The sequence below is a fragment of the Melospiza melodia genome, chromosome 5, assembly GCF_035770615.1.
Source record: "Melospiza melodia melodia isolate bMelMel2 chromosome 5, bMelMel2.pri, whole genome shotgun sequence".
Taxonomy (NCBI): domain Eukaryota; kingdom Metazoa; phylum Chordata; class Aves; order Passeriformes; family Passerellidae; genus Melospiza; species Melospiza melodia.
Genome location: NC_086198.1, coordinates 91216007 through 91237001, shown reverse-complemented (window position 1 = coordinate 91237001; position 20995 = coordinate 91216007). Strand labels below are relative to the sequence as shown.

Here is a 20995-nt window from a genome sequence, read left to right as displayed (position 1 = left end):
GAAACTGTTGGTGGAGGAAAACAAAGCCCAGGTGTTTTTACAGCACCACAGGTTGTTAAAAGGAATAAATGAGGTGTAATTTCCTGACAGGGTGGCCCTGGGGACAGTGGGGTGGCACGGGGGACACGTGTCTCACCCTCCTGCCTGCTCCAGCCACTCTGCTGTCCCCTCTCGGCTCTCTCCCGGAGCAGAGGGACCCGTGCCGTGCCGTGCCGTGCCACCTGCCGGGCAAAGGTCCCGCTGTGACCTCTGTCCCCAGCGCCACCCCGCTCCCGGCCATGGAGCTGCTGGGGGCTCTGAGCCCCCCGTGGTGGCTCCTGCCGCTCCTGCTGCTGGCCCTGCTGCTCCGGGCCACCCGCAGGAGCCCCTGGGACCCCCGCAAGTGTCCCGCCGACCTGACGGGCAAGACAGTGATTGTCACCGGAGCCAACAGCGGTGAGCAGGGAGGGACGGCGGGGACACGCGTGTGGGAGGCGGCGTGATGGCTGCGGGGTGACCTGCAGGGGACATGGGTGTCCCTTGGCCAGCCCAGGACCCCAGTCCCCGCTTTGGCTGCAGAAGAAGCTGGTGGCCACCCCTGGGCACTCACGGCGTGCTCCTGGTGCCCCCTGCTCACCTTCCTTAACTCGGGACTGTCAATGACTGACGGACAAGGCCACCACGGCCACCATGTCACACCAGGGGTGGGGACACTGCTCCCACCTCTGTTCCGCTGCTGGGACCCCCAGGCTGGGGTTGGGACGTCCACACACATTTAGGGACAGAGTGACCCCACACGAGCTGGGCTCCATCCCCTCCCCAGCGCCCTCCATTCCCTGTTGGGCCGTTTTGGCTGTGCCAGGGGCTGCCCAAACCCGGGGACACCGACCCCAAAGGACCAACGGGACGCGGCTGGCATCCCCCACACCCTCCCCATGTCCCGCAGGCATCGGCAAGTGCGTGGCCATGGAGCTGGCCCGCCGCAATGCCCGCACCATCCTGGCGTGCCGGAGCCCGGAGCGGGGCCAGGAGGCCGTGCGGGAGATCCGGGCGGCCACCGGGAACCCGGCGGTGCTGCTGAGGCTGCTGGACACCGGCTGCATGGCCTCGGTGCGAGCCTTCGCCGCCGCCGTGCTGCGGGAGGAGCCGCGCCTGGACGTGCTGGTCAACAACGCCGGAGTCACCGGTAGGTGCCAACCGGGCAAAACCCTCCAGGGGCGCAGAGCCCCGTCCCGATGCCCACGGCGCTGCCCCACTATGGGGGCACCAGCTGTCCGTTTGTCTGTCTGCACTGAAGGCGTTTCAGACGGTAATTCTAAGCTGGGAGCTGGTGTTGACCTGTTGGAAGGAAGGAGGGCTCTGCACAGAGACTCAGATGGGTTGGATGGATGGGCAGAGTGCAGCAGCATGGAGTTTAATGAGTCTGAGTGAGAATTCTACCTTTTGGGCACAAAAATCCCCTACAGTGTTACAAACTGGGGACAGTGTTCAGGCAGAAAGGGACCTGGGGGTGCTGGTCCACAGCTGGTTGAACATGAGCCAGAAATGTGCGCTGGGGGCCAAGAAGGCAAATGGCTCCTGGGCTGGGTCAGGAACGGTGGGGCCACCAGGAACAGGGAGGTCATTCTGCCCTTGTAGAATGGTGGGGCCACCAGGAGCAGGGAGCTCATTCTGCCCTTGTAGAATGGTGAGGCCAGCAGGAGCAGGGAGGTCATTCTGCCCCTGAGGAATTGTGTGCCCAGCAGGAGCAGGGAGGTCATTCTGCCCTTGTAGAATGGTGGGGCCAGCAGGAGCAGGGAGGTCATTCTGCCCCTGAGGAATTGTGTGCCCAGCAGGAACAGGGAGGTCATTCTGGCCCTGAGGAATTGTGTGCCCAGCAGGAACAGGGAGGTCATTCTGGCCCTGAGGAATGGTGCGGCCACCAGGAGCAGGGAGGTCATTCTTGCCTTGAATAGTTCTGTGCCCAGCAGGAGCAGGGAGGTCATTCTGCCCCTGAGGAATTGTGTGCCCAGCAGGACCAGGGAGGTCATTCTGCCTTGAAGAATGGTGTACCCAGCAGGAACAGGGAGGTCATTCTGCCCCTGAGGAATGGTGTGCCCAGCAGGAGCAGGGAGCTCATTCTGCCTTTGTAGAATGGTGTGCCCAGCAGGAGCAGGGAGCTCATTCTGCCCTTGTAGAATGGTGTGCCCAGCAGGAGCAGGGAGGTCATTCTGCCCTTGTAGAATGGTGCGCCCAGCAGGAGCAGGGAGATCATTCTGCCCCTGAGGAATTGTGTGCCCAGCAGCAGCAGGGAGCTCATTCTGCCCTTGTAGAATGGTGTGCCCAGCAGCAGCAGGGAGCTCATTCTTGCCTTGAATAATTCTGTGCCCAGCAGAAACAGGGAGCTCATTCTGCCCTTTTCCTGGGCACTGGTGAGGGCACACCTTGAATGCTGTGTCCAGTTTTGTCCCTTCAGTTTGAGATGCTCAAGCACAAGGCTGGTGAGGGGTTTGGAACACAAACCCTGTGAGGAACATTTGAAGGAACTGGGGCTGTTCAGCCTGGAGAAAAGGAGGCTCAGAGGTGCCCTTATTGCTCTCTACACCTTCCTGAAGGGAGGTTTGGACAGCTGGGGTCTGTCTCTGACAGAACCAGAGGACACAGCGTTCAGCTACATCAGGGAAGGTACAGGTTGGATATTAGGAAGAAATTTTTCACCAAAAGAATAATAAAGCACTGGAATGCTTTTCCCAGGAAGGTGGTAGAATCACCATCTCTGGATGTGTTTAAAGAAGCCTGGCCATGGCACTTGGTGCTGTGGTCTGGGTAAGTTGTGAGGGCATGGGTTGGACTGGATGATCTGAGAGGTCTCTTCCAACCTCATCATTCTGGGATTCTGTGTTCAGACTCAGGTGTTTATTATTTCTTATCAGTAAAACAATCTCACTACTGTGAATTGGGCAGTTTTTCATTGGAAGGCACAACATGGCCAACAATCTCCTGTTATAAGGTCCTTTAAGACTAAATTATCCAATTAAGAGCTGACACCTGGATTATTTTCCCTTTTAACCCAGTAACTGATCCTAACATGGACTTTTCTGCCCAATTACAAAATGCCACCCAAACCCAAGAAGAAGAAGGAGGAAGAAGCAGCATGAAGAAGAAACCCAGGATGACACCCTGTGCCCTCCATCTTGCTGCCATCCACAACACACTAAAAATCCCAAACCCCAAATTTCTCACCCAGTGATACACCTACACTGCTCTCTGTAATCTATTTCACACTTTTGTGGATTCCAGTCTATTCTGGAGTCTAGGAAACTTTCTCCATGAATGAGGGTCAGAGTCAGTGCTGCCCTGGGGTCAGGGCACCCCAGAGCAGACACAGAAATATTAAATATTCCCAGTGCCCTGGGTTTCCTCACCCACCCTCCTTTCAGGGCTGCCCTTCGCCATCACGTCCGAAGGACTGGAGCAAACCTTCGCCACCAACTACCTGGGCCACTTCCTGCTCACCAACCTGCTCCTGGGTGAGTGCAGGGCTTGGGGGAGTCAGGGGGGCTCTGGGGACTCCACATTGGTGTAATTACCAATTAATAATTGGTCATTATTGGTATAATTACCAATATAGTTGGAGGGATGTGCCTTGGATTGTCTGGCACGAACCAAATAGCGGCACTGTGGTGTTTCACCCCAGAGACACTTTTGGCCAGCTGGATGTGTGGTGTTTCACCCCAGACAGACTTTTGGCCGGCTGGATGTGTGGTGTTTCACCCCACAGACACTTTTGGCCGGCTGGATGTGTGGTGTTTCACCCCAGAGACACTTTTGGCTGTGGGATGTGTGGTGTTTCACCCCAGAGATACTTTTGGCCAGGGATGTGTGGTGTTTCACCCCAGAGATACTTTTGGCCAGCTGGATGTGTGGTGTTTCCCCCCAGAGACACTTTTGGCCAGCTGGATGTGTGGTGTTTCACCCCAGAGACACTTTTGGCTGTGGGATGTGTGGTGTTTCACCCCAGAGACACTTTTGGCTGGCTGGGTGTGTGGTGTTTCACCCCAGAGCCACTTTTGGCCGGCTGGATGTGTGGTGTTTCACCCCAGAGACACTTTTGGCCGGCTGGATGTTGGAGCTGAGCACGTGGAGAGAAGTCCAGACATGCTGGGGCTCTGGTGGTGGTGGGATGGAGCTTCCTCTCATAGAGGATCTGCTCCTCAGGTTTCTCTCTGGCAGAGAGCTTTAAGGTGATGGTGAAGGGAAGGAGTCGGTTCTGCTGGAGGGTTTGGATCCAGAGCTTTATTGTGGCCCTCAGGCCTCTGAATCCAACAACTCCTCCAGCAGAACTCCCCAAAACACGTGGCTGCTCTTTTACCTGAGGGAGAGGAGGAGGGAAAGGGTAGGAGCCACCAACCAGGTACACAGAAGGAGCTCTCAAGGGACACCTGGATGGCCCAATGCCCCCCAGGGCTGGAGGCATCTTTTGAATTCTGCCAATTCTCTTCTGGAATGCCAGGACTGACAGACAGTGCTGGGAGGGGTCAGGAGAGGAGACTGGCACACCTGGCAGGGGATTATCAGGGGTATTGATGCAAACCACGGCGTGGCACCGCAACACCAACCCCTGCTTGGCGCAGAGCTGCTGAAGGCCTCGGCGCCCGCCCGGGTGGTGAACGTGTCGTCGTTCCGGCACAGCGTGGGCACGGCCGACAGCGGGTACCTGACGGGGCAGCGGCGCCCGGGCGGGCACGACGCCGCCTACAACAGCACCAAGCTGATGAACGTGCTCTTCACCGCCGAGCTGGCACGGCGCCTGCAGGGCACAGGTGGGTGCTGGGCCGTGCCACCCTGTGCCAACTCCCTGTGCCAGATCTCAGGGGCTGCCGGCAGAGCTGGGGGGTCTGAGAGACTCGCTGGGATGCCCCAAGGGTGGGAGTTCAGGCTGGGGGCTGCTCCCGTTGCTTCCTGAGGGATTTGGGGTCTCTGGGGTGCCACCCTGCTGATGGTGTGACCTGGCAGGGGTGCCAGCCAATGCGCTGAGCCTGGGTATGGTGGGATTTGGGGTCCCTGAGGTGCTACCCTGCTGACGGTGTGGCCTGGCAGGGGTGACGGCCAACGCGCTGAGCCCGGGCGTGGTGAGCACCAGCATCATGCGCCACTTCAGCCGGCCCGTGCGGGCGCTCTTCGCCCTCCTCCGGCCCTTCATGAAGGTGAGTGGGGCCGGTCCTGCCCATCCCGGGGGCAGCAGGGTGGGTGGCAGGGTGGTGCCAGCCCCCTCCTCACCCCCATTTCCCCACAGTCACCCGAGCAGGGCGCTGCCAGCACCATTTTCTGCTCCATCTCGGAGGAAGCCGAGGGCATCAGCGGGAAATATTTCGACAGCAGCTGCCGGCTGGCGCTGCCCTCGGAGCTGGCCCGCGATGCTGCCCTGGCTCGGAAGCTCTGGGAGGCGTCGGAGCGGCTGACAGGGCTCACAGAGCAGGGCTGAGCCACCGGGATGTCACCTCTCAGCACGGGAATGGGGACATGGAAGCTCTGGGAGGCGTCGGAGCGGCTGACAGGGCTCACAGAGCGGGGCTGAGCCGCCGGGATGTCACCCCTCAACGGGAGCACAGGGACACTGCTGCTCTGCTCGCCCTGTGCTGCCGAGGGGACAACGCGGTGCTGTCCAGCTGTGACAGCGACACTTTTATTAAAAACCCCGTCGCTACTCCCAGGTGATGTCCAGCTCCAGGCGCTGCTTCCTCACCTGGTGCAGGAAGCCGTCGTAGTCGCGCCGGTGGATGTCGGGGCAGCGCGACAGCTCCAGGCGCCGCAGGGGCCCCTCGGTGCCCAGCAGGTGCCACACGGTGCCCGGGCACACGCGGCTCCCGGCCAGCGACAGCTCCCGCAGCTCCCGCAGCCCCGGCAGCGCCGGCTCCAGCACCGAGTCCAGCGGGAAGGGCAGCGCCAGCAGGCGCAGGGTTTGCAGCTGGGGGGCCCCGCAGAGCAGCGAGGCCAGCGTGGAGCTCAGCACGGGCCCGTGCGAGGCTGGAAGGGGCCCGGCCAGGCTCAGCGTGAAGCTCTGGAGCTGGGGCAGCCCCCGGGGCAGCAGGTCGGTGGCCCAGCGCGGTGGTGGGGCACGGGGTTCCTCCTCTTCCTCCTCGGGGGGCTCCTGGTGGGCGTGGGGGTCTGGTGGCGCCTCCAGCTCGGCGGTGAAGCTCTGCAGGCCGGGGCAGCTGGCGAGGAGGGCGGGCAGCGACAGAGGGTCCCAGCAGGTGAAGCCGTGCAGGGTCAGGGCACGCAGGCGGGTGCCCAGGCTCTGCGCCAGGGGCAGCAGCGCTGCCAGCGCCCGGCCGTGCCGCCCAGAGCAGCCCAGAGTCACTCGGGACAGGCAACGCCAGCCCTGCAGCTCCCGGAGCCCCGAGGAGCCGGGATTGTCCCCGAGCCACACGCTGAGCTCCTCGGCTTGGGGACACACGGCGTGCACGGCGCTCAGGGCGTCCTCCCGCACCTCCTCCAGCTGCCGCAGGGGCAGCGTGAGCGGGGCTCCCTCCCCCGCCGCCCCCCGGCTCCGCGCCAGCTCCTCCAGCGAGGGGAATCCCTCCGAGTCCTCGGTGCCACCCAGCTGCCCCGAGCGCAGCAGGCACAGGGCATCCTGCAGGGCACCGTGTGCCAGCACCTCCAGGCACGGCAGCGCCAGCAGCAGGAAGGCCACGGCAGCCACCGCGTCGCCGTCCCCGGCGTGCTCCAGGTCGCGGGCCAGCAGCACGCGGAGCGCGGGGCAGCCCGGGCTGCGCTCGGCGGGGTCGTAGCCCAGGTGGCGCAGGGCGCGCGGGGTCACCTTCCTGCAGCCGCTGACATCGAGCTCCCGCAGGTGGCGGCAGCAGGAGCCCACGGCCGACAGCACCTGCAGGTTGGCCTGGGTGTGGGCCAGCCCCAGGCGGCGCAGGCGGGGCAGCCCCTCGGCCACGTCCACCAGCACGGCCGGGGACAGGCGCCCGCAGCCGCCCACATCCAGCACCGTCAGACCCTGCGGGCACACGGGGACAGCCTCAGGGGCGGGCAGGGCGCGCTGTGCCAGCCTCACTCCCTGCGAGACTCGGAGAGGGTGGGCAGGCACCGTGTGCTCCCACTGTCCCAGCGCCTTGGCACAGGGATGATGGCACCCCCAGCCCGATGGATGGTGGGCACCCCAAGCTCTAACCTGCTTATCCCATGGAAGGTGGGCACCCCCAGCCCCACAAAGAATGGGCACTCCTTTCCCACTCTCTCATCCCCTTAGAGAGTCTCACTCCCTGCCCCACACACCTTGGCACTCCCAGAGTGTTGTCACCCCCTGCCCCAGGGATGGTGAGCACCCACCCCAAGCTCCATCCCCCTTACCCCACGGACGGTGGGCACCCCCAGCCCTACAAAGGATGGGCACCCCCGTCCCACTGTATCCCCTAGAGGGGGTCACACCCAGCCTCACTCCCTGCCCCACACACCCTGGCACTCCCAGAGTGTCGTCACCCCCTGCCCCACGGAAGGTGGGCACCCACCCCAAGCTCCATCCCCCTTACCCCACGGAAGGTGGGCACCCCCAGCCCTACAAAGGATGGGCACCCCCGTGCCACCGTATCCCCTAGAGGGGGTCACACCCAGCCCCACTCCCCCTTCCCCTCAGCCCTGCTCCCCAGAGTGCCGTCACCCCATTACCCCACGGACAATGGGCACCCCCATCCCCCCGCCCTCTCTCCCAGCCCTGCCCCGTGCCCACCTGGCAGCGCAGCACGACGAGGTGCCCCAGGGCATTGTTGGCCAGGCCCGGGCAGGCCGTGAGGCTGAGCTGGCGCAGGTGTGGCAGCAGCAGCAGGTGCAGCGCCGCCCTCGACAGCCGCCGGCTCGTGCCCAGCAGCCGCAGCAGCTCCTGCACCAGCCCGCAGTCTGGGGGGCACAGCGGGGTCAGCCGGGCATGGGGACGCCCCCTGCCACCCCCCACGGGGGTCCCGGTGCCACGGGGCACCCCCAGAGCTCACCCAGGTCGTTGAAGGGCCCCACGAGGAAGCGGAACTGGTACTCGTCCAGGTAATTGTCACTGTAGTCCTTGGCCCAGAGGCTCTGCATGTGCTGCGCCAGGCTCTGCAGGCACAGCGAGGTCAGCGTGGGCACTGCCCGCCGCTGGGGCATCCCTGTGTGGGCACAGAGACAGGCACGGTCAGCGTGGGCACTGCCCGCCGCTGGGGCATCCCTGCAGGGCACAGGGACAGGCACAGTCAGCGTGGGCACTGCCTGGTGCTGGGGCATCCCTGCAGGGCACAGGGACAGTCAGGGACAGCCACTGTGCCACCAGGACATCAATGGGCCAGGCTCTGCAGGCACAGCAAGGTCACCGTGGGCACTGCCCGCTGCTGGGGCATCCCTGCATGGGCACAGGGACAGTCAGGGACAGTCACTGTGCCACCAGGACATCCCTGGGACAATCACAGCCACCACGGGCAATGCCCGCCGCTGGGGCATCCCTGCATGGGCACAGGGACAGTCACTGTGGGCATTGTGCCACCAGGACATCCCTGGGACAGGGGGAAAAAATAAACGGGGAAATGGGGAAAAGCGCTCTGGGAAATTGGAAAAAAAAAATGGGAAATGGGGAAAGAGCCCTGGGAAATGGGGAAAAAATTGGGAAATGGGGGAAAAAATGGGAAATGGGGAAAAAAGTTCAGGTACTGGAAAAGGAGCCGGTGGTGGGACAGGAGGAGACCCCCGGGAATGGGGAAAGCCCCTCCAGGGAGCGGCTGAGGAACAGGGAGAGAGCTCTGGGACACGGGGAGAGACCAGGGCAGGGCCGTGGCACTGTCACTGTCACCAGGGCAGGGCCGTGGCACTGTCACTGTCACCAGGGCAGGGCTGTGTCACTGTCACTGTCACCAGGGCAGGGCTGGGTGTCACTGTCACTGTCACTGTCACCATGGCAGGGCCAGGTGGCACTGTCACTGTCACCAGGGCAGGGCCGTGTCACTGTCACTGTCACCAGGGCAGGGCCGTGTCACTGTCACTGTCACCGTCACCAGGGCAGGGCCGTGTCACTGTCACCGGGGCAAGGTCCAATGGGAACTGCCATGGGCAGCAACGGGACACGGGGGATGGGACATTGGGAATGGGACACTGGGAATGGGACACTGGGAATGGGACACTGTGAGGGGACATTAAGATGGGACAATGGGATTGGATATTGGAAATGGGACACAGTGAATGGGACACCAGGAGGGGACATTGGGATGGGACATGGGGATAGGGCACCAGGACTGGGACATTGGGGATGGGACACCGGGGATGGGACACCAGGGATGGGACACCAGGAGGGGACATTGGGATGGGACACTGGGGATGGGACACCGGGGATGGGACACTGGGGATGGGACACCGGGGATGGGACAGTGAGGATATGACACAGGCGATGGGACATTGGGAATGGGACATTGGGGTGGGACACCAGGAGGGGACATTGGGATGGGAGACGGGATGGGACACGGGGATGGGACACCAGGAATGGGACAGCGGTTATGGGACATTGGGGTGGAACACCAGGAGGGGACATTGGGATGGGACATCGGGAATGAGATACCGGGATGGGACATTGGGATGGGACAGCAGGAATGGGACACCGGGAACGGGACAGTGGGGATGAGACACGGGATGGGACACAGGGAATGGGACATGGGATGGGAAACCGGGGATAGGACACTGGGGATGGGACACCAGGAATGGGACACGGGGATGGGACACTGGAATGGGACATTGGGGAAGGGACACCAGGAATGGGACACGGGGTGGGAGCGATCACGGGGACGGGACACGGGGACGGGACACGGGGTGGGAGCGATCACGGGGACGGGCCCAAACCCTTCCCGGAGGTTCCGGATCGGGTCCATCAGGGAAATCCCAAGGGAGGCAATTCCCCCCTTCCATCGGCCCCTTCCACTGGGGACCCTCGCTGACCTTGAGACCCCCCCCGCACTTTGGGGTCCCCTCTGCCCGCTCCCCTCCCCAAACCCCAAAATCCCAATCAGAACCGCGACCAGAACCCAACCCCAACCAAACCCCAAGAACACCCACGCCGTTCCCATGGCAACACCTCCCGCCACCCCCCAATTGCTGCGGGCGAGCCGCGCCAGCCCGGGAGCACTCACCGAGAGCCGCTCGATCCCGTCCCGCCGCGTTGCTTCCTCCTCCGTCTCCTTTTCCTCCTCATCCTCCTCCCCGGGCCTGGCCCCGCCATCACTTTCGCCGCCTTCACTTTGCTCACTGCGCATGCGCAAAGCGTGAAGACCCTTCCGCCTTTACTGCCCTCACGGGCTGCCCAATGCCCCGCCTGACTCCCAGCGCGGCCATACAGGCAGGGCGCGGGGGGACCTGATGAGTCAGGCATAGCATGGGGCAGCCCGCGGGGGCTTTGTTACCTTCCGCCCTTACTGCCCTCCCGGGCTGCCCAAAGCCCTGCCTGACTCCCAGCGCGGCCATACAGGCAGGGCGGGGGTGCCCGATGAGTCAGGCATAGCGCGGGGCAGCCCGCGGGGGCTTTGTCACCGGGCGGGGTCGACGGTACCGGGAGCGGCCGGGCCGGAGGTACCGGGGGAGGCCTGAGGGGGGTCGGGGGCTCCCGGGAATGGCGGGGATGCGGATTTGGGGCGGGAGATGTGGATTTGAGGCGGGAGAGACGCAGGGAGGAACGGCGGTGGCGGTGCGAGGCCGAGGGTCCTTCGTTGTGAGGGCTCTGAGGGGTTCCGTGAGGGGATTGGGGGGCTCTGAGGGGGTTCAAAGGATCTGCCTGTGGCTAAAGGGGATTTTAGGGGATTTTAGGGGATTTAGGGGCGTTCGAGGAGGTTTAGGGGTGTACGGAGGCATGCACAAGAGATTTGTGAAGGGTTTATGGGGTTTTTCTGAGGGATGCACGAGAGATTTGGGGTTTATGGGGTCTAAAAGGGTTTTGGGGCATCCTGACGTGGTTGTGGGGGCGATTTAGGGCTGTGTGGTTGGATCTGGGGGTATTTAGGGGCTGGGAGCTGTTTATGGGGTGTGGGGGTGTCTTGGGGGGGGTCTTTGGGGGCATTTTGGGGCGTGTTGAGTCATTTAGGGCTGTTTTGGGGGGGTTTAGATGTTTTTAGGGGCATTTAGGGTTTCTGGGAGGGTCTATATGGGTAAATGTGGGGATTTAGGGCTGTTTGGGGGGCATTTAGGACTATTTGAAAGGGGTTTAGGGTTTTTTTTTTTGGGTATTTTGGGCTGTTTGTAGCATATTTAGGGGTGTGTTGAGCCATTTAGGGTTGCTTGGGGCTTTTTGGGGTTGTGGGAGAGTCTGTAGGGGTTTCAGGGGGATTCGGGGCTGTTTGGAGGTGATTTAGGGATGTTTTGGGGGGATTTAGGGGCATTTGAAAAGGGATTTAGGGGTTTCTAGGGGTAGTTTGGGGTGGTGGAAGGGTCTGCAGGGAGATTTAGGGGTCTTGGGGTGGATTTCGGGGTGTTTTGAGGGCATTTAGGGCTGTTTGGGGAGGATTTAGGGGATTTTAGGGGCATTTAGGGCTGTTTTGGGGGGATTTAAGGATTTTGTGGGGGATTTAGGGCAGTTTGGGTTCTGCGTGAGGGGTCAGTGATGATGGGATTTAGGTGTGGGATTGACAAGGTGGCAATGACCCAGCCTGGAGCTAATTAACACCCGGGCTAATTAGGGGGAGCTCATTAAGGGTGCTAATGTGGGAAATTCCCACTCAAAGTCCAGGAGATTTTGGGATTTTGTGTGACCCTGCCCTCATTAACCCCATATAAACAATGAATTCCCGTTAATTAATTCCCAATAATCAACTCCCATTAATTAATAGCCAAAAAATAATTCCCAATAATGAAACCCTAAATTCCCACCGGGAAATCCCAAATTCCCAATGAGAAATCCCAAATTTCCAATGAAAAATCCCAAATCCCACTGAGAAATCCCAAATCCCCACAGGAAATCCCAAATCCCCATTGAGAAATCCCAAATTTCCAATGAAAAATCCCAAATCCCACTGAGAAATCCCAAATCCCCACTGGGAAATCCCAAATCCCCACTGGGAAATCCCAAATCCCACTGGGAAATCCCAAATCCCACCAGGAAATCCCAAATTTGCATTGAGAAATCCCAAATCCCACTGAGAAATCCCAAATCCCATTGAGAAATCCCAAATTCCCATTGAGAAATGCCAAATCCCACTGAGAAATCCCAAATCCCTTCAGGAAATCCCAAATCCCTTCAGGAAATCCCAAATCCCACCGGGAAATCCCAAATCCCACCGAGAAATCCCAAATCCCACTGAGAAATCCCAAATTTCCACTGGGAAATCCCAAATCCCGTTGAGAAATCCCAAATCCCCATTGAGAAATTCCAAATTCCCATTGAGAATTCCCAAATCCCCACAGGAAATCCCAAATTTCCATTGAGAAATCCCAAATCCCACTGAGAAATCCCAAATTCCCACCCCAATTTCCAGCAGTTTTTTGGGGTTTTCTTGTAGGGTTTTCAAAAATCCCAAAGAATTCCTGGAAATTTTGGGGTTTTTTTTGGGATTTTGGGATTTCTTTTTGCTCCCTCCGTTCCCAAACTTGGAGCTTTTGGGATCAAGCACCAAAATTGATGATTTTAGGGGATTTGAAGGGGAAATGAGGGATTTTATGGGATTTTGTGGGATTTATGGGATTTATAGGATTTCAGGGAGGTTCTGCAGGGCCTGAGGGGTGCAGAGCTCTGCTCTGTTTTTCAGGGATTTGGGGTTTTTGGAGGGATTTGGGGTTTTTTTTTTTGAAGAAATGGGGATTTTTAAAGAAATGGGTTTTTTTAGAAGTAATGAGGTTTTAAAGGATTGGGGTTTTTTGAAGAAATGGGGTTTTGATGGATTGGGGTTTTGTTAGAATGGGATTTTTGGGAGGGATTGGGGTTTTTTTGATGGATTGGGATTGTGATGAATTGAAGTTTTGATGGATTTGGGTTTTTTCATGGATTGGGATTTTGATGCATTTGGGTTTTTTTTGATGGATTGGAATTTTGATGGATTTGGGTTTTGATGGATTTGGGTTTTTTCATGGATTGAAGTTTTGATGGATTGAAGTTTTGATGGATTGGAATTTTGATGGATTTGGGTTTTTTTGATGGATTGGGATTTTGATGGATTTGGGTTTTTTTGATGGATTTGGGTTTTTTTCATGGATTGGAATTTTGATGGATTTGGGGTTTTTTCATGGATTTGGGTTTTTTTGATGGATTGGAATTTTGATGGATTGAAGTTTTGATGGATTTGGGTTTTTTCATGGAATGGGGTTTTGATGCATTGGGGTTTTTTAAGGGAATGGGCTTTTTAATGAATTGAGGTTTTGATGGGTTGGGTATTTTTCTTTTTTTTTTGAGGGAATTGGGTTTTGATGAATTGAAGTTTTGGTGGATTGGGGTTTTTTCATGGATTTGGGTTTTTTTCATGGATTGGAATTTTGATGGATTTGGGTTTTTTCATGGATTTGGGTTTTTTTCATGGATTTGGGTTTTTTTTGATGGATTGGAATTTTGATGGATTGGGGCTTTTTCATGGACTGGGGTTTTGATGCATTGGAGTTTTTTAAGGGAATGGGGCTTTTTAATGAATTGAGGTTTTGATGGGTTGGGTATTTTTTTTTTGATGGATTGGAATTTTGATGGATTGGGTTTTTTTTGATGGATTGGGGTTTTGATGGATTGAAGTTTTGATGGATTGGGGTTTTTTTGTTGGATTGGGATTGTGATGAATTGAAGTTTGGATGGATTTGGGTATTGATGGATTGGAATTTTGATGGATTGGGGTTTTTTTCATGGTTTGGGGTTTTGATGGATTTGGGTTTTTTGATGGATTGGAATTTTGATGGATTGAAGTTTTGATGGATTGGGGTTTGGGGTTTTGATGGATTGGGATTTTGATGGATTTGGGGTTTTGATGGATTTGGGTTTTTTTGATGGATTGGGGTTTTGATGGATTTGGGTTTTTTCATGGACTGGGATTTTGATGCATTGGGGTTTTTTAAGGGAATGGGGCTTTTTAATGAATTGAGGTTTTGATGGGCTGGGTATTTTTTCTTTTTTTTTGAGGGAATCGGGTTTTGATGAATTGAAGTTTTGATGGATTGGGGTTTTTTGCAGGGATGGGTTTTTTGGTTTTTTTTTTGAGGGAACACGGTTTTGATTGGGGTTTTGATGCATTGGGATTTTTTGAGGGAATGGGGCTTTTTGATGGATTGGGGTTTGGGGTTTTGATGGATTGGAATTTTGATGGATTTGGGTTTTTTTCATGGATTGGGATTTTGATGGATTGGGGTTTTTTGATGGATTGGGGTTTTTTGATGGATTGGGGTTTTTTGATGGATTGGGGTTTTTTGATGGATTGGGGTTTTTTGATGGATTGGGGTTTTTTGATGGATTGGGGTTTTTTGATGGATTGGGGTTTTTTGATGGATTGGGGTTTTTTGATGGATTGGGGTTTTTTGATGGATTGGGGTTTTTTGATGGATTTGGGTTTTTTTGATGGATTTGGGTTTTTCCATGGATTGGGATTTTGATGGATTGAAGTTTTGATGGATTTGGGTTTTTTTCATGGATTGGGGTTTTTTCATGGATTGGGATTTTGATGCATTGAAGTTTTGCTGGATTGGGGTCCATGGATTATGGAATGCCCTCCCCCCTGCTTTCCCCCCTCTCCCTGCCCTCATTCCCCAAAACCCTCCGAGTGCAGAGCCAGCTCAGCAATCCCTTCAAGCACCAGGGAATGAAGGTGAAACCTCGGAATTGAAACCCGAGGCTTTGAGATGCTGCAAACCCCGAAATTTCTGCTCCCTCCACCCCAAAAACTCCCGAGAATCCCCGAGCTCCTAAATCCGCTCATCCTGTGAGAGATCCCCCTGACCCCCGAGCTCCTAAATCCGCTCATCCCGTGAGGGATCCCACTGATCCCCGAGCTCCTAAATCCACTGATCCCCGTGAGGGATCCCACTGACCCCCGGGCTCCTAAATCCACTGATCCCCCTGAGAGATCCCACTGACCCCCGAGCTCCTAAATCAGCTTATCCCGGTGAGAGATCCCACTGACCCCCGAGCTCCTAAATCCTCACCCCGTGAGAGATCCCACTGACCCCCGAGCTCCTAAATCCTCACCCCGTGAGAGATCCCACTGACCTGCGGCGGGTCGGGCCGGGCTGCGGGGCCGAGCAGCGATCCCGGGAGAGGAGGAAGGAGCAGGAGGAGGAGGAGGAGGAAGGTGGAGGAGGAAGATGGGGAAGGAGAAGGAAGATCAGGAGGAGGAGGACGAGGAGGAGAAGGAAGGAGCAGGAGGAAGGAGGAGGAGGACGAGCAGGAGGAAGGAGAAGGTGGAGGACGAGGAGGAGGAGGAGGAAGGAGCAGGAGGAAAGAGGAGGAGGAGGAGGAGGAATTAGGAGGAGGAGGAGGAGGAGGTGAAGGAGAAGGAGGAGGAGGAGGAAGGAGGAGAAGGAAGGTGGAGGAGGAGGAAGGAGCAGGAGGAAGAGGAGAAGGAGAAGGAAGAGCAGGAGGAGGAGGAGGAAGGAGGAGAAGGAGCAGGAGGAGGAAGAGGAAGGAGAAGGTGGAGGAGGAGGAGAAGGAGCAGGAGGAAGGTGGAGGAGGAAGGAGGAGGAGGAGGAAGGAGCCAGGAGGAAGGAGCAGGAGGAAGAGGAGGAAGGAGAAGGAAGAGCAGGAGGAGGTGGAGGAGAAGGAGCAGGAGGAGGAGGAAGGAGGAGGAGGGAGGAGGAGGAAGAGGAGCAGGAGGAGGAGGAAGACGAGGAAGGAGGAGCAGGAGGAGGAGGAGGGTGCGGGGGCTGCGGTGGTGCCGCGGTGCAGCCGCAGCGCCGGGTGGGTCCTAGCGCCCCATGCAGCTCCACAGGGGAAAATCGGGAAAGAAATCGGGAAAAAATCGGGGAAAAGTAGTGAAAAATCGGGAAAGAAAACCGGGCAAAGAAAATCCAGAGAAAATCGGGGAAAAAATTGGGAAAGAAAAATCGTGAAAAAATCGGAGGAAGAAAATCGGGGAAAAAATCGGGAAAAATCGGGGAAAAATTGGGGAAAAATCAGGGAAAAAAATCAGGGAAAATCGGGGAAGATAATCGGGGAAAAATCGAGGGAAAACCGGGAAAAAAATTGGGGAAAAATCGGGAAAAAAAAATCTGGGAAAAATAGTGAAAAAATCGGGAAAAAGGCGGGAAAGAATAATGAAAAAATCCGGGGAAAAAATCGGGGAAAAATCGTGAAAAAACCGGGGAAATCGGAAAATGTAGTGGGAAAAAATCAGGAAAAATATGGAAAAAATACGTGAAAAAATCGGGGGAAAATCAGGGGGAAAATTGGGGAAAAATCGGGGGAAAATCGTGAAAAAATCTGGGGAAAAATCGGGGGGGAAATCGGGAAAAAATCGGAAAAAATTGGGGAAAAAATCAGGGAAAAATTCGGGGGGAAAATCGGGGAAAGAAAAATCGGGGAAAGAAAATCGGAAAAAATCGGGGAAAAGAAATCGGGGAAAGAAAATCGGGGGAAAAAATCGTGAAAAAATCAGGAAAAATTGGGAAAATTGGGGAAAAAATCGTGAAAAGATCGTGAAATAATCGGGGGAAAATCGTGAAAATCAGGGAAAAAATTAGAAAAAATTGGGGAAAAATCGTGAAAAAATCAGAGAAAATCGGGGAAAAATCAAGGAAAAAATTGGGAAAAAATCGGGGGAAGATTGGAGAAGAAAATCGGGGAAAGAAGATCGGGAGAAAATTGGGGAAAAAATTTGGGAAAAAATAGTGAAAAAAATGGGGAAAATCAGGGAAAAATCGTGAAAAAATCAGGGGAAAAATTGGGGAAAAATAGTGAAAAAATAGGGAAAAATCGTTAAAAGATCGTGAAAAAAAATCAGGCAAAATCGAGGTAAAATCTGGAAAAAATCATGAAAGAAATTGGGAAAAAATCATGAAAAAATCGGGGAAAAAACTGGAAAAAAATTGGTGAAAATGGGGAAAAAATAGTGAAAAAATCAGGGGAAAAATCGTGAAAAAATCGGGGAAAATCAGGAGAAAATCAGGAGAAGCAGGAGGGTGGGGTCGGGTGGAGCCCGGATAGGATGAGAGGGGACAGCATTAAGTTGGTTTTTTTTTGGCTGAAATTGGGTTTTTTGTTGTAGCTGGGTAATAATTAGTGTTGCCTTGATGGTTCTAGAAGATTGATTAATTACTTTATTCTGTTATTTTAATTAAGAAGGTTTGTACTTTATACTGTTCTGTTCTTTATACTTTATTTTGTTTTTTTATGCCGTCTTAAGAAGCTTTTTACTCTTACAGACAGATCTGATTGGTCAGTGAATTGAAACACCAAGTTTTTATTAATAGATTTCAATGAGTTTTAATGAATTTCAACACCGATTTCTTATTAATGAATTTCAGTGAATTTAATGAATTTCATTAAATTCATTAATTCCATAAATTTCAATGAATTCCAGTGAATTTCAGTGATTTTCAATGAATTTCAGCACCAATTTCTTATGAATTTCAGTGAATTTCAATGAATTTCATTAATTTCATGAATTTCTATGAGTTTCAGTGAATTTCAATGAATTTAATGAATTTCAGTGAGTTTCAGTGAATTTCAATGAATTTAAACACCAATTTCTTATTAATGAATTTCAATGAATTTAATGAATTCCAGTGAATTTCAATTAATTTCAGTGAATTAAATGAATTTCAATGAATTTCAACACCAATTTCTGGGAGTCCCTGAGAGTGGCACAAGAGATCCTTGGGAGTGGCATGGGTGGCACTGGGAATTGCTGGGAGTGGCATGGGTGGCACTGGGAATCCCTGGCAGTGACATGGGTGGCATTGGGGGTGGCACAGGTGGCACTGGGAATCCCTGAGAGTGGCATGGATGGCACTGGGACTCCCTGGGATTGGCATGGGTGGCACTGGGAATCCCTGGGAGTGGCGCTGGGAATCCCTGGGAGTGCAGTGGGTGGCAGCAGGAAATTGAAATCAGATTTAATCTGGGTGTGTTTCCCTGGAATCGTTTTTTGCAGACTCAGGAAGATTTCTTTATCCCGGCACTTTCTCATCCTGACATGGCAGTGCCTGAGTTTAGGGGAAAATTGGGAATTTTCCCTCTCTTTTAACCCCAAACCCAAAGGTTGTGGCAAGGGTGGAGCAGCCTTGGGGTTGTTGGGGTGTTCCTGAGGTCTTTAATTCCCAAAATTTCCCATTTTCCCTTAACTCAGGCCCTCCCAAATCTCCTGTCCCACCTCAGCTCCTTCTTTAGGCTCAGGATCCTTTGGGGTTTTTCCCAGCTCAGGATTTTTCCCCCTCAGGATTTCATTTCCACCCCAAATCCAAGCAGGAGGTGAGGAGTGGTGCCTGGGACTTTGCTGTGTTGAGAAATGGGATTTCTGGGACTCCAAAAGGCTTTTCCAGCTTCAAGAATTCCCTGATTTTGTTCAGTAATTCCATGATTTCCAACACAGGTCAGGCCCTTAACAAATCTCAGGCCCTCCCAAATCTCCTGTCCCACCTCAGCTCCTTCTTTAGGTTCCGGATCCTTTGGGGTTTTTCCCAGCTCAGGAATTTTCCCCTCAGGATTTCATTTCCACCCCAAATCCACCAGGGGGTGGGGAGTGGTGCCTGGGACGTTTAGAAATGGGATTAATGGGATTTCTGGTACTCCAAAAGGCTTTTCCAGCTTCAAGAATTCCATGTTTTTGTTCAGTAATTCCATCATTTCCAACACAGGTCAGGCCCATAACAAATCTCAGGCCCTCCCAAATCTCCTGTCCCACCTCAGCTCCTTCTTTAGGCTCAGGATCCTTTGGGGTTTTTCCCAGCTCAGGATTTTTCCCCTCAGGATTTCATTTCCACCCCAAATCCAAGCAGGGGGTGGGGAGTGGTGCCCTCAGGCCCTCACAAATCTCCTGTCCCACCTCAGCTCCTTTTTTAAGCCCAGGATCCTTTGGGGTTTCTCCCAGCTCAGGATTTTTCCCCTCAGGATTTCATTTCCACCCCAAATCCAAGCAGGAGGTGAGGAGTGGTGCCTGGGACTTTGCTGTGTTGAGAAAAATGGGATTAATGGGACTCCAAAAGGCTTTTCCAGCTTATGGAATTCCCTGATTTTATTCTGTAATTCCATGATTTCCAACACAGGTCAGGCCCTTAAGAAAACTCAGGCCCTCACAAATCTCCTGTCCCACCTCAGCTTCCTCACAAATCTCCTGTCCCACCTCAGCTCCTTCTTTAGGTTCCGGATCCTTTGGGGTTTTTCCCAGCTCAGGATTTTTCCCCTCAGGATTTCATTTCCACCCTAAATCAAGCAGGAGGTGGGGAGTGGTGCCTGGGACGTTTAGAAATGGGATTAATGGGATTTCTGGGATTCCAAAAGGCTTTTCCAGCTTCAAGAATTCCATGATTTTGTTCTGTAATTCCATGATTTCCAACACAGGGTGCCCAGAGGAGCCCCTGGGAATGTTCCAAGCCAGGTTTTATGGGATTTGGAGCAGTGGGACAGTGGGAGGTGTCCCTGCCCATGGTGGGGTGGCACTGGTGGCCTTTGATGTCCCTGTGACCATCCTGTGATCCTATAAAATTGTGTTTGCGTGGGGAAAAAATCCTTGTGCTTCAGTTAAATGTGGAAAACTCCAACTGAGGAGGAGCAGGAGCTGTGTGATGTTCATAATTTTATTTTAAATTAACAACAACTTTTCTGCTTCACCTGGGAGCAAAATCTGAGATTTTCCTGGTTTTGGGGTTTTCCTGCTGTTCCCAGAGCTCTGTGGGAAGGGCAGCGAGGAATTCCCATTTTCTGAGGGGGTGGCATTGGGAATTCCTGCTGAAATTCCATGGCTGCAATTTCCTGCTTTTCCTTGCCCTTAGAGGAAACTTTGTGGGGTTTAAATTCCCTCTCCAAGCTTTCTGGAATTTGAGTTTCCTCTTCAGGCTTTTTGGAATTTGAGTTTCCTCATCGAGCTTTCTGGAATTGGAGTTTTGTCTTCAAGCTTTTTGAAATTTGAGTTTCCCTCTACAAGTTTTCTGGGATTTGAGTTTTCTCTTCAATATTTCTGGAATTTGAGTTCCCTCTTCAAGCTTTTTGGCATTTGAATTTTCTCTTCAAATTTTCTGGATTTTTTTTCTCTTCAGGCTTTCTGGATTTTGATTTCCTTCTTTAAGCTTTCTGGAATTTAAATTTCTGGAATTTAAGCTTTCCAGCTTGCTGGAATTTTAATTCCTTCTTCAAGCTTTCTGGAATTTGAGTTTTCTCTTCAATCTTTTTGGAATTTGAGTTTCCTCTTCAAGTTCTCTGGAATCCGAGTTTCCCTCTTCAAGCTTTTGAAATTTGAGTTTTCTCTTCAAGTTTTCTGGAATTTGAGTTTCCTCTTCAGCTTTCTGGAATTTGAATTTCCTCTAAACTTTCTGGGATTTGAGTTTTCTCTTCAAGCTTTGTGGAATTTAAATTCCCTCTTCATGCTTTCTGGGATTTGAGTTTTCTCTTCAAGCTTTTTTGGCATTTGAATTTTCTCTTCAGGCTTTCTGGAATTTGATTTCCTTCTTTAAGCTTTCTGGAATTTAAATTCCCTCTCCAAGCATTCTGGAATTTGAGTTCCTTCTTCAAGATTTTTGGAATTTAAATTCCCTCTTTAAGCTTTCTGGAATTAAAGTTTCCTCTTCAAGCTTTCTGAATTTGAGTTTTCTCTTCAAGCTTTCTGAGTTTTCTCTTCAATCTTTTTGGAATTTGAGTTTCCCTCTTCAAGTTCTCTGGAATCTGAGTTTCCCTCTTCAAGCTTTTGAAATTTGAGTTTTCTCTTCAAGTTTTCTGGAATTTTTTTCTCTTCAATCTCTCTGGAATTTGAATTCCCTCTTCAAGCTTTCAGAATCTGAGTTTCCTCTTCAAGCTTTCTGGAAATTGATTTCCCTCTTCAGGCTTTTTGGAATTTGAGTTTCCTCTAAGCTCCAAGCTTTCTGGAATTAGAGTTCCCTCTTCAAACTTTCTGAATTTGAGCTTTCTATTCAACCTTTT

General features: G+C 53.6%; 3 protein-coding genes across 3 annotated transcripts in view; 2 read left to right on the top strand and 1 right to left on the bottom strand.

Moving 5' to 3' along the window:
* Positions 1-278: 278 nt before the first annotated feature.
* Positions 279-5676, top strand: LOC134418866 (retinol dehydrogenase 13-like). The gene is made up of 6 exons (XM_063157835.1): positions 279-435; positions 926-1165; positions 3399-3488; positions 4593-4781; positions 5059-5165; positions 5255-5676. Exons 1-6 carry the CDS (start codon positions 279-281, stop codon positions 5441-5443), a joined length of 972 nt encoding a protein of 323 aa, XP_063013905.1. The 3' UTR covers positions 5444-5676.
* Positions 5623-15709, bottom strand: LOC134418865 (uncharacterized). The gene is made up of 5 exons (XM_063157833.1): positions 15137-15709; positions 10107-10221; positions 7956-8108; positions 7697-7863; positions 5623-6967 (listed from the first exon to the last, which is right to left on the bottom strand). Exons 3-5 carry the CDS (start codon positions 8104-8106, stop codon positions 5663-5665), a joined length of 1623 nt encoding a protein of 540 aa, XP_063013903.1. The 5' UTR covers positions 8107-8108; positions 10107-10221; positions 15137-15709; the 3' UTR covers positions 5623-5662.
* Positions 10477-20995, top strand: part of DCTN1 (dynactin subunit 1) — a 79842-nt gene continuing 69323 nt past the window's right edge. The window contains exon 1 of the mRNA XM_063157832.1: positions 10477-10542. The gene's annotated coding sequence lies outside the window, so the exon portion shown is untranslated. The remainder of the gene's footprint in view (positions 10543-20995) is intronic.

Coding starts and splice junctions, on each gene's coding strand:
- LOC134418866 (XM_063157835.1), top strand. CDS start 279: ATGGAGCTGCTGGGGGCTCTGAGCCCCCCGTGGTGGCTCCTGCCGCTC. Junction 4,782..5,058: donor ACGGCGCCTGCAGGGCACAG/GTGGGTGCTGGG, acceptor GTGGCCTGGCAG/GGGTGACGGCCAACGCGCTG. Junction 5,166..5,254: donor TCCTCCGGCCCTTCATGAAG/GTGAGTGGGGCC, acceptor ATTTCCCCACAG/TCACCCGAGCAGGGCGCTGC.
- LOC134418865 (XM_063157833.1), bottom strand. CDS start 8,106: ATGCCCCAGCGGCGGGCAGTGCCCACGCTGACCTCGCTGTGCCTGCAG. Junction 7,864..7,955: donor GGGGCCCTTCAACGACCTGG/GTGAGCTCTGGG, acceptor TGTGCCCCCCAG/ACTGCGGGCTGGTGCAGGAG. Junction 6,968..7,696: donor TCGTCGTGCTGCGCTGCCAG/GTGGGCACGGGG, acceptor GTGTGCCCGCAG/GGTCTGACGGTGCTGGATGT.